We start from the raw sequence: 12,180 nt of genomic DNA on the forward strand, positions 1-12,180 counted from the left end.
TCTAGCAGCTTCTCTTTCACAGTTACTAGTGAAGCCCTTGAACACGAGCCGTTTCAGAAGGATTGATCAGATCCGCCAGTAGTTTAGTTTTTGAAATGAATGGAAGAGGAATCAGTCTGGTCTAATTGGGAGCAAACCAATGCGATTTAGAAAATATTTTAAAGAAGAGCAGTTCTTTGAAACTTTGGAAATACCTTTGGTCTAAAATGCTCAGGTTACCAAGTTATTTTTGCCTTGAATCATCTGTGAAAATTCTAGTACAGTAATTGATTGTACTTGATTGCTTTCAGAATACAGTTCTCCTGAGGTTTTGTTGGTTGTGTTACTAGGCAGTCTTTTTAATAGCCTGGTGATAGCTTTCAAGCGCAGTTCCTATCCTATCTGATTCAGTGTCGTGGCATTCAGCTGAAAGCACACACATTGAAAAGAAGTCCCCCTACCATTATTTCTCCTGGGTATAAAGGCATTTGAAAACACTGTGAGCGATCTCCCCCAATTCCATCCCCCTGCCAAAAGGTCGTCGCAGTGCATGTCGGGTTGATTAACGTGGCTTGTTTCCTTCTGCAGAGGCCAGCAAGCTGGTTATGTCTTATGTGGCAGCTGTTTGTGGAAAAGGAGCGGAAGTCAACCAAGTCAAAGAGCAGCTCTTGCAGTCCAACCCGGTCCTGGAAGGTAGGGTCCTCTGTGTCCTCTGGGTTGGGGTGACCCCAGCAGTGGAGCCAGTTTTGGGGAGCTCAAGTTCCTGAGGTGCTGATAGGTGGGAAGAGGAGGGAAGAAATTCAGGCCAAACCCGGTGAGGAAAGAAAGGGTGTCTTTGGAATGCTTAAAGCAGGGGACAGTTTACTTAGGACACGGGGCATTCCCAAGCACAATTTCATTTCCCTCTGTGAATTTCTTAGACTTGGCTTAAAAAACAAAACCAGAAACAGTTGGTATTTGCTCTGATGATGTGGTACTGTTTTACCATTCAAGATAACACCTGTGGCTGGTGATTTTTGCTATCAGGAAATCCTTAAGGACCAGTTTTTTCAGGCCATACAAAGCCTAAGCCTGACTGTGGAGCTCACGCTATCCATACTTGTGTTATAGTAACAAAGAGCCCTAGCCTGATGGCCTAGGGAACAGAAATCTGTTTGCTTACATCTCTGGAGGCTGGAAGTCTAAGATCCAGGAGCTGGCAGGTGGGTTTCATCCTGAAGCCCCTTGTCCTGGCTTGTAAGTGGCTGTCACCCTGCTTTGTGCTCACACGAGCTCTTACTGTGTGCTTTGGGGGTGGAGCAGGAGTGAGCTCTAGGGCCCTTTTTTCTAAGGGCACTGATGCCTTGGTGAGGGCCATGGCCTCATGAGCTCATCTAACCCTCGTCACATCGGGGGTTAGAGCTTCAGCACGTGACTGGGAAGGGGTGCAGTGTTTCTTCCACAACACCATCAGAAAATGAAGCCGGAGATGAGATCTCTCATCTCAGTAAAGGACGGCATCCTTGTATTGGGAACCATCAGTTGCTGCCTTTTCCTGCTGAGGGGTGGCCTTTATGTTTGTATTTGAGGCTTGTCCTTATTGTCATTTACGGCCCTTGTGGATGCACAGTAGACTCTCCGAACCGCAGGACTACTGGACTGGACATATCTTTGTGGTATAGCCCTGTCCTGGAGGGCAGAAGGCTGGAAAGACAAAGACAACACAGTAGATGATTTGGCCTTCCCTTCTCTGTCACTGTCTCTCCCAGTCTGTCTCTGTCTGTCTCTGTCTGTCTCCCCCTGTCTGTCTCTGTCTGTCTCTGTCACTGTCTCTCCCTGTGTGTCTCCCAGCCCTTTTTGCTTCTCTCTTGCCATAACCACCGGAGCATGCACATGGCTTGCTGTCCGTGTAATAAGATGGAGAAGCTGAAGTGAGGACATGTGTCTGGGGTGGAGTGAGTGTTGCAGGTTCAGGAGCATCCCCACAAGGGAAGCAGGGGCTGGGGCTGAGTAGCAGGCAGCGGGCAGCTTCTGTTCCTCCCTTGGTGCTGGGGGTGTTGACCACCTACCCCAGAGGAGCTGGCTTTCCTCCCTGAGAAACCTTGTCCTTCTGTGACTTTGAACTACACCTTGAACCAAGCTACCTCTCTAGCCCAGAGCTTCCAATGAGGTGCGGTTTCAACTCCCTGGGGAACGTCAGTAATGGATGGAGGGGTTTTTGATCCCAGCATCTAGGGCCAAGGGCACAGTTGGCACCTAGTTCGTGGGTAGAGGCCGGAGATGCCCAGGGCAGGACAGCATGCATGAGGCCTTGGGTAAATCCCTAGCCCTGCAGAGAGAGGGAGGGAGAGAGGAAGGAGTGTGTGTGTGTGAGGGGGGAGCAAAAGCAAAGGCTGGGTCATCTGTTGTGTTGTTTTGATCTTTCTTCCCTTTGGTACCGTAGGAAGCCAGAGAAAATGATACCGGATCTTCCTTTCATTGTACCAAGATCTGCCTGTGTGTTTACCATCTTTGCTTTTGCACATGCTGTATTTCCCCATGTACTCATTTTAAGAATGCTGGGATCACAGGAGCAGCGCTGTGGAATGCTCTAGCTGGTGTCTGGGACTAGAATCTGGCGCTGTATTCAGTGGTATTTGAAACGAGGCTGCAGTGCAGGAAATGGGAGAAATGTCCACTGTGGGCATGGATTCTTTTATGGGATTGCTTTCCTTTTCAACCGGAGCTTCTACTGTAAATGAACATTTCCAACAATGAACTTTAAAAAAAAAATGGAGGAATGTGTCTCGAGTGTTCTATAATGGAGCACTTGTTTTTGATTCCGTGGCTTACAGTAAAAGACTTTAGTGTTTGGGGTTGTGTTTAGTAATGTGCAACTCAGATTGTCTGATGAAAAGACAGTTTATGGCTGCAAATGGTGCCCTGAATCAAGTTCTTTTGAAGCGATTCCTACACTTGCCCTTGACCTTCAAGTCACAATAAACTGTCCTTTATTTGTCAGCATCTCGCGCTGGAATTTGGGGCTGTGAAAATTTGTTAACTTGGCTGCCCTACATTTTCACACCTGCCGAAAAGGGAGCCTATGACAACAGAAGTGCCTGCGTGGTTGCGTTCAAAAACGCCTTCTGACCTGGGACAAGATGGGTCCTCCCAGTGGGCTTCCTTTTTTGAGTATTTCCAGTCTGCAGCTTGCTTCAGGCGACCTAGTATCCCAGCATCTTGTTGGAGGGTTTGGTGTTGGGAACCTGGCAAACCATTCCCATCCCAAATAGCTGCTGTAATGCCAAAACCTCTCCCTGCTTTGCCTTTGTAATCTTGTCCTAACTGATCTGGAGCGAACTACTGTTTAAAAGTCAAAAATATAAATCAGCCACATAATGTGAAATATAACAAACACACCAGGCCTGGCTGCTGACTGTCTTAAATTAACTTCTATTTAATTAACACTTCTTTGTTTCTTGATCAGGTGACTGCTTTTAAAACTAGAACCAGCTTTTTAGCCATCAGTGCTCATATGGTGCTTGCTCCTCTGATGCTCTTCTACCCATTTAACTCAGAGGGTCTACAGAGACAACCAGAGATTTGATGCCCAGCCCTGCATAGCAGAGATTCATTTCTGTTTGCTACATGGCCATACATTCTTCCTTTCTGGCCACAGTGTGGGCTCTGGTCTCCTTAACAGCCTGGGTGGGTGGGAGTGTGGGGGAAATGCAGAATCTCATATCCCGCCCAGACCCACGGAACCAGCTGCGCCTGTGTTAGTGCTGTCATAGGCTCTACAGGCCACGGATTTGCACATGAAAGCTTGTGATATACAGCTCAGTGCCTGCAGCGCCAGCCAGGCATCCCCTTCACATGGGTGTGCGGGGTTATACTGCTCAATCTTCTGCTGCCATTTGCCTGTCTGGTGAACAGGACTGCGGGACAGTCCTTTAAGGTCATGTGTCACTGTGCTAACTGGGGGCCCCTACACCTGTAGTGTCAGCCACGTGGTTCATGTGGCCCTGCTTTAAGAGTAAGTCCCATGGCCCATTTGTCTCCTTGAAGAATCTAAGATCGGAACTGACGTGCATTTTGCATTTTGGGTCAGTTTGGTTTTCTGTAGAGTCTCACCTCAATCTCGTGGACATAAACTAATAATATAAACTATGTAGCATTTTTAGCTTTTGGAAGTGACTGTCATTTCCAAATCTCTTTATTGCAGAGTTATATAATTAGGCACATTTAAATACATAGCTTTATTTTAAAATTAAATAATTGAAAGTTTCACATGCCACCTTCTCTGATCTGGAAACTTCGTCCAGTTCCACAAACTTTTGCGACTAAATCGGAAATAACCTTTCACTGATTATGGTGGATGGACGGACACCCTGCCTGCTACCTGCTCCCCTGACTCCTATCTAAAAGAGTTTTAAAATGTTGAATCAGGAAAGATTATGTTTACAGTAATACTTGAAAAAATTCCGTTAATCATAGTGATGACTCTCTATGACTATTATAAGTCGAGGAAGTGAAGCAACTTATTGAAACTTCTGTTCAGTGTGATTCTATAGAAATTTGGGGGGTAGAAATGTCCTCGCTACAAGTTGTACTTGCCAGGAATGATAGAGCTGAAATACTCTTTTAGCTTGAAATTATTTTTTGTCAACTTAATTTTCATCTGTTTCTTTCTTGCTGCTAGCCTTTGGAAATGCCAAAACTGTAAGGAATGACAACTCTTCTAGATTTGTAAGTATCTGTGTAAGCTTGTTATCACTGATATTTAATTCATGTATGTTTAATCAACTAATAGATGGTTAATATGTATTTCTTAGTATACACATTTTAAAAATAAGAGCACCATCCCTACAGAGACCCTGAAATTTCCATAAGGTTTTTTATTGGCTTTCTGTGATTTTATTTTTAATTCTTGGAGTGGCAAGCTATTTTTATCACACTTCCTACCGTAAAATTCCATGAGTGATTTAAATGAGGCTACTTAGAATAGCTCTACTTATCTGAGTTTTGGTATTTAGAAATCTTTAATTAAGAATCAGAAATTAAGGAGGGGGAGGGAGGGAAGGGAAAGGGGATGAAAAATGGAATTAAGATGTGTTATGTACGTGTCCCAACTTCCCTCAAGGAATGTAAATATTAAGTGCTATACTCATGTGCTAATAAAATAAAATTAAAAAAAAATTTTTTTAAATGAATCAGATGTTAAGTAAAAAGAAAGAAACATGGAGTATCAGGTTTGTGTACTGTGTCATCTCTGTCCCTTGTTTGGTGGCCCAGAGAGGACAGGCCGAGTCCTGAAGCTTTCAGTAGGATTGGTGAGAAGGGCCAAGGCCAGTGGGTGTCTCAAGCTCAGCTGAGCTGGAGACGCTGCCTCCCCTGGAGGGAGCCTAGTCCTTGCCCGCTTTGCGTACTCATCTGTAGCTCGCCAGCACAGGCCTCACGTTGGCACATCTGGGCCCCTCCAGCCGTGCCAGGCTCCTTGCCTGTCAGTTCGGAAATCGGCCCCTCTGTGGTTTAACCAAGTGCGTGCGTGTCTGTATTAAAAGGCCGTTCACGGTATGAGCCGTCTTTTCACGCACGGTACTTGTGCCGTGGCGACCATGTTTGGTGACCTTGTGTCCCTCCCTTCTGAGGCCCTTTCTCTCTAGATCCCTTTGACTTTTTCCTTATTAGGTTACCCACGCTTGAGAAGAATGACCTCAGGTAGAGGTGCTTTTGATGGCTTAGAAAGTGGAGTGCTAAATTCATTTCTAATTCCAAGGCTGTGAATTTTTTCTGTTGGATTAGCCTGTTCAGTTGTTATAGCTGACTTGATTCGTGCCTGTTCCTGTTGTGGTAACATGGCTAATCTCATTGCATGAAGAGAGTGAGGAGTGGGCAGATAGAAGTGATTTCAGTGATCAAGCTTCTTTATGTGATCGAGATTTTGTGTACAAATTATGTGCACATACCTCTTAAAAATATCTACCAAATATATTTAGTCTCCAGGCAGTACAAATGCAGAAAACCATATTCTTAAAAGGTCGTTAGTACTTAATAATATTTGAAATCTGGTGAGAGGCTTGGCAGGTGATTTAGCTTAGTAAGTAGCTTCAGAGAAAGCCTATTATAACACGGGTCTCAGGATATGAGATTAACTCTTGATTATAGACTAAATCATTTCATGCCCAGTTTTTCATAATTTCTCCACTTTGTGGTTTGTGACTGGACTAGCAATACACCTAAATGCACTGTATGCTTGTATGCTCCTAGTCCTCAGTTGTATTTGAAACTGCTGCATGGGCAGTGGTTTAGAAGTCTATACTTGTACTCCAGGGACCCGGAAGATTCTTCATCTGTTAGTTTAACCTGGAAGAAATTTCCTGATCTCCACACTGAGGAACTAAGGGAGACTGCTCTGTTGTAGCTGCTGCATGCTCATCGTAGCTGACATGTGACACTGCTGTGCCCTGGGAGGGGCCTTACAGGACACCCCGCCCACCCCAGCAGCGCTGGTGTGACACATTGAATTTATTTTAAGAAAGGGCTTTTTTGGTTTTATTTTATTATTTTTTTTGGTGTTTTGTTTGTTTTGTTTTGTGACAGGGTCTCACTGTGTAGTTCAAGCTGACCTTGAACTCACTGTGTAGCACAGCATGGCCTCAAACTCAAACAGCGATCCTCTTGCCTCAAAATCCTGAAAGCTAGGATTACAGGCCTGCGCCAGGACCCCTACAAGAAAGAAGTTTTTAGACTTTTTCAAACTGCTTGGGAAAAGCAGGCGTTTGAAGGCTTTGTTCTTGCCACAGGGCTTTCTGGGAGGGGCACTGCCTTGAGCGCGAATCTGTGCTGAGGGCTGAGCCAGGCACTGGGTAGTGTAGCAGAGAACCTGCAAGCGTCACTACCTAGCATCATATTCATAAGAATTTCAAGCACCCCCAAAATGCCTCAGCAGTGGTGGCGACTGTCTTCACATCTCTCCTTTGCTCTCAGCTGATAGATACTGTGCCTTCTCAGAAAAAGTTATCACCATCCGGGCCCTCAAACAGGACTAGTCCTGTCCCCCGCCACACCTGTCCCCAGGTCCCTTTCCATACCTGCTGCACCTTCACAGGCTCCCTGTGGCCTTGGGCTACCTGCCCTGTTCTGCCCTCTCACCCCCTGGACAGGGTGCCATTGCTGCCCTCCTCTGTGGTGACTTTGTGTCCTGTGTCCCTTGTGGAGGGTCGCGCTGTCCACTCAGTTGCCTGGCCACGTGCCTAGAGTGTCCTGTCTCATCACCAAGTCCAGGCCAGGCCTGTCGTCATCACTCCATGTAATTTTCTCCCTTGCTGCTTTTACTTGAAGCCACCAGGATCTCCTCTCCTCAAGGCAGCCGCTGGCTGTCAGCTCCGTCTGCCCAGCCTCCTCTGCAGTCCTCGCCACACTTGCCAGGCGATCGTGGCACAGTGTGCTGCAGCTCCCTCCAGCCTCCATGCTCCACCCCCCCTTCGGAAGGATGCCAGTGTTTAGAATTATTTTTTATTAGCACGTGTTTGTAGTACGTAATGATGGCATGCATCTTGGGGAGTTATACACGTGCACAGCACATCTGAATTCTTTCATGCACCCTTCCGCTTCCCTTCTCCCCCGCCTCTGCCTCTTGGTCCCCTCTTCCCATCTGCAAAAGATCTGTACGGAGGCTGATTCCTAGACCGACTCTCCCTGCCCTCTGCCCTCCTGGCCTGCCTGACTCGGGATTTTGCATTTAAGCTGTGGACTCCTGTGCTCCTTTCTCCGCACAGCACCCTGCTGCGGGTGAGATGTGAGCTCTGCCCGGAAGGTCCTGTTCACCTGGCTCCACTCCCTCTCAGCTGGGAACGCCTGAAGGCCAGGGCAGTGCCTCACTGCTCCTTGGGCTGCTTCAGCCTTGAAGCAGGGTTTGGCAGACATCCGCTTTTCGGAGTAAGATAAGGATGAGAGGAGATGGAGGGAGTGTGCCTCTGTTATGAGAAAGTCGCCGAGCACATTGCCGACCAAGTTCCCGGGACCACGTTTCTTCCTCTCTTCTTTTCATTCTGCAAATTACAGTTAAAGTCACTCTCAGGGAGATTTATAAAGCACCTGCTAAGACCGCACCTGAGAAGACCAAAGCCGCAGTAACTCAGCATGCTCTTTTCCGAACAAGAAACAGCTGTCAGGGTTGTTCTGTTATTCTTGTTACTTCTTAACTGGCAGTTAGAGACCAATTCTTTTAAAAAAGATTCTCAGCATTAAGCTACATGTGTGTTTCAAGATAATATATATACATATATATATACACACACACATATATGTGTATATATATACGTATATATGTATATATATGTGTATATATGTATATATATGTATACATATATATATAATGTAATATGAACCATATTACATTGCCATATAATCTAGGTCAGAAGCCAAAAAACGTAATAATAATTAGTCTTTGATTCTGAGCTGGTCACACCACGTGATTGTATATTTGATTTGAGTAGATATAAAAAGGGAATTTTGCGTTTCATCCACTCTCCAGTGTGTTTGGAGTTTATAAGCAGGGTTTACAACATATTTTGCCTATAAAAATGAGATGACTCCTCCTCCCAGTGAGTGCATATGGAAGGACTACTTATCTTCCTATTTTCATTCTTAATTTGAGTACCCACACCGTTCAGAAGTTGGGAAAACATATCTGAAATGGAAAAGTCACGTGACAGCTAAGAGGATCTATTCTTAAATTAGCAACAGGATAGATTTGCTTTGAGCAAAAGGAATATTTAGCATGAAATATTTATGGAGGCTATTGTTTTGCCCCATGCTTGCATGAACTGCCTTTTAAAATTACATTTAAGCGAATGCACTAAAATAAGGGCTTTGTGCTCTATTCTCTGCCACACTGACTATTTTGAGGTGAACCTGAAAACTCACCAAGTCTTTCTTTGACAGGGCAAATATATGGATATTGAATTTGACTTTAAAGGCGATCCACTCGGAGGTGTGATAAGTAACTGTGAGTATTTTCCTTGATTCTTTGTAAAGAAGTTCAGAATAACAAAACATGTATAATAGAATATTTTAAGTACTTGTATCTTTAAGAGATAGGTAGAAGAATGTTTCATTTTCTTAGACTTTTAACCTTTGCATTTCAAATTGCTTTGTAATTAATTTACAAATCTTTTAAAAGATCATTTAAAATCTTTCCCTTTTGAAAACATTTTAGAAGTCTGCTAAAGAAATAAATATGTGTCCAACTGTTCCTTATAGTCTGTAAGTCATTCTAGTATAAAAAGATTTCCCAAAGATTATTTTCTTTAAGAAAATGTTTATTCTGTGATTAAAAATAGAATATAAATAATTGACTTTGTCTATCTGTGTATCTATGTTTGACTGTTTTTTGTGGTGCTGGGGATCTAATCTAGGGCCTCCCACATGCTAGGCAAGTATTTCAGTCACTAAGCTAAAATATGAGTAATTGATTATTAATGAATAACTTTGATAATATTTATCCCATAAAAGGAATAGCCTGTATTTCAGGTGCTATTTTGAGAAATTTTGCTTCTCTTTCCTAGTATTTAGATGACTGAAATGGGATATACCGGTACCTGTTAGGTAAAATGTGGACTCACTAGCTTCCTTTAGGTGTGATGGTGACTGGAGAGGTGATATGTTCCCTGTCAGAGGGAAAAGCCACAGGAAGTCACGGTGCTCTGGTGCTTGGTACCCAGGCCACTGCCCTGATGTCTCTGCCTGTGCTGAGTTTGGTTGTTTTGGAAAATTGAGGATGGCGCTGCAGGGCTTGGTGCACCCAGCCACAGTCTGGGCCTGCTCTGGAGTCTTCCGGATGTGCCAAGGGCCACAAGGCCAGATCTCCCCCAGCTGGGTCATCAGCCTGGGTGCTGTTAGGATTTCTAGAAGGAAAAGAATTCCAAATTGAGATTAGACAAAAACGACAGGGTTGACTGAAGTATCCAGAGCACATTGATTAGTTTTGTTATAGCAATGGGATTCCTCCTCCTCCTCCTCCTCCTTTTTCTTTTTTTCTGGTACTGGGAATTGAACTCAGGACCTTGGGTTTGCCAGGCAGGTGCAGCACCACTGAGCTAAATCCCTGGCTGGGAGTCCTTCAAGTGAAATGTTTGCTGAACCCCAAATGTAAAACAGAAGGAGCTTCAGCCTGGTAGCCCAGAACCCGTATATCCCTAGGTGCTCCCAAGTTCTTTCTGATCAACCCTAGAGCCCAAAGGATTCCATTTGAAAATTGGAAATTTTTTGAATAATTTGGACATACTATGCAGATGGGTTTTTAAAAAGAATTTTTAAAAATCATGATTCATAGAGTAATCGAGGGCTAGAGTTCCCTTGTCTTTCAAACAATGGTAACAGATTGGATGGTTCTTCCCATTTCATCATTTGAAGTTCTTAAATAATTTAATTTTCCACTTTAGTTTGCCTGACTGTATACTTTGGTTTGCCGTGTGTTGGGATTATTCATATTTGTAAGAATGTATAATTGTTAGAGAAATGCTCTGAAGAGAAAGCTCTGATGTGAAATGAAATTGGATAGAAGAGTGCTATTTAGGTTAGATGAGCGTATGTGCTGAATATGGGAGCAAAAGTACTCAGGCAAATCTGCATGGTGGAGCCAGCAGCAAATAACTCTCACCCTGGCCAAATTTGTTAGGTCGAACCCTTTTACACACTGTGGCAGCTGATGAGAGCCATCGAGGGAGAGATGTGCCTCAACTTTAAGGTCATCATTTTTAAGAACGATTACTTTTTATTTTGAAAGGTATTCATAAATCTTTAGTGGTCCCTTTTTACAAGGCAGATAAACTCTAGTTATTAAATTAATAATACTCTTTAGGTGAGGGTAAATGTGCTTTTATTTTTATGTAGAACTTGAACATTCTGGAATGATTTGATCAGTACTGCTCTGGAAGATTCTAGAAAAACAATTAGAAATTACTATATTTTGAGAAAATAATGTCAGCTTAAAATTTTGAAGTTTAAGCTCTAAACATTTATCTTCCTGTTCCTAAATTCTTTTAGTATCCATGGAGAATAAATATTGAATGCTCAGTTTTTTCCAATTAAGATTAATATATCTTGGAATGGATTTCATATGCGGTTTGGTACCATTTGCTCCCACAATGAAATTATATTGAAATTTGTGGTAGGGGAAACACCCTGGTATTTGAGAGTATCCTTCACTTTGAGCAAAAAGAAGCACGAGTGGCCAGGGCGGGAAGTGTCACCCACGTAGCTAGAGGACTGACTCATAGGTGGTCAGTAGCAGTTGCCTCTTGGTGGCCTACAGGGACGTGAAGCAGTGGGCAGGTCCACTCCCGTCCTCTCCCATTCCTGAAACTGGTTTCTTGTAGTCTGGAAAAGAAGCCAAGATTTGCCATTTTGTAGGAAGTACATGTTCTCTCTCTTGTAGCAACTAGGTCAGAAGAACTCAGATTGTTACTGGCTAAAATTATTACCTTGAAGAAAAGATAGGAGAACCCTCCAGCCAGTTGTATCCTAAGAAGTGGAAAAGAAAGCCCAGACTCTTCTCTCTGTTTCTAAAAGAGATAATGCTATAAAACGTCAAATCTGGAACTCATTGAAAACTTAGAGTTATTAGGAGAGAGGTGTTACTAAAATAGAAGATGACAAACATTTGCTTCAATAGAGAAGGTAAAATTTGAAAGTACATCCAGATGTTCAGCTGATCTGAAATAACATCTCTCTTACTTTGTTAAGGCTTGTTGGTCTCCTGATACTTAATTTGTATTTGAAGATTTTTATCTAGTATTATGCACTGGAAGCTTGTAGAAACCTGTTTTTATTAACAGTCCTAGGAGCCTTATATTTGTGGCAATTTAGACCATAGAGAAAATGTAGTATGCACGTCATGGGATTTTTATCTACTAAAATAAGAATATTACAGATACTCACATAAGAATATGAAATAACTCGTGATTTCAAGTTGTATCTGTGTAAACTAGGACAAGAAATAAGGCTGCCCAGTTCACAGTAGGGCATCAAGAGCCAATACCTGACACACAGTAGGTATGTTGCTGCTGGATAGATTGGTTAATTACAGGCAGCCCCTATATTTCTTATTTCATTATTTGGGGCATATTTATGAGCCTACTTATGCCACACTTACTGGTTTATCATGTGATTTTTAACAAAAAGACAGCAAGTTTCTTAATTCTCTGTACTTCTATTTTTTCATCATTGAAATGGGAA

The 12,180-nt window shown here is 43.3% G+C and overlaps 1 protein-coding gene across 8 annotated transcripts in view; it reads left to right on the top strand.

Annotated features, from left to right (window-relative positions):
* Positions 1 to 12,180, top strand: part of Myo1b (myosin IB) — a 157,933-nt gene that overhangs the window by 85,210 nt on the left and 60,543 nt on the right. For all 8 annotated transcript variants that reach the window (XM_087202659.1, XM_087202658.1, XM_087202656.1 and 5 more), the window contains exons 5-7: positions 568 to 672; positions 4,640 to 4,686; positions 8,887 to 8,950. In XM_087202659.1, the coding sequence (XP_087058785.1) occupies positions 568 to 672; positions 4,640 to 4,686; positions 8,887 to 8,950 (216 nt within the window). The remainder of the gene's footprint in view (positions 1 to 567; positions 673 to 4,639; positions 4,687 to 8,886; positions 8,951 to 12,180) is intronic.

Source organism: Heterocephalus glaber, unplaced genomic scaffold (genome assembly GCF_053883595.1).
Source record: "Heterocephalus glaber isolate CG9 unplaced genomic scaffold, H.glaber_assembly_v1.0 deba00001778, whole genome shotgun sequence".
In the NCBI taxonomy this organism is placed as follows: domain Eukaryota; kingdom Metazoa; phylum Chordata; class Mammalia; order Rodentia; family Bathyergidae; genus Heterocephalus; species Heterocephalus glaber.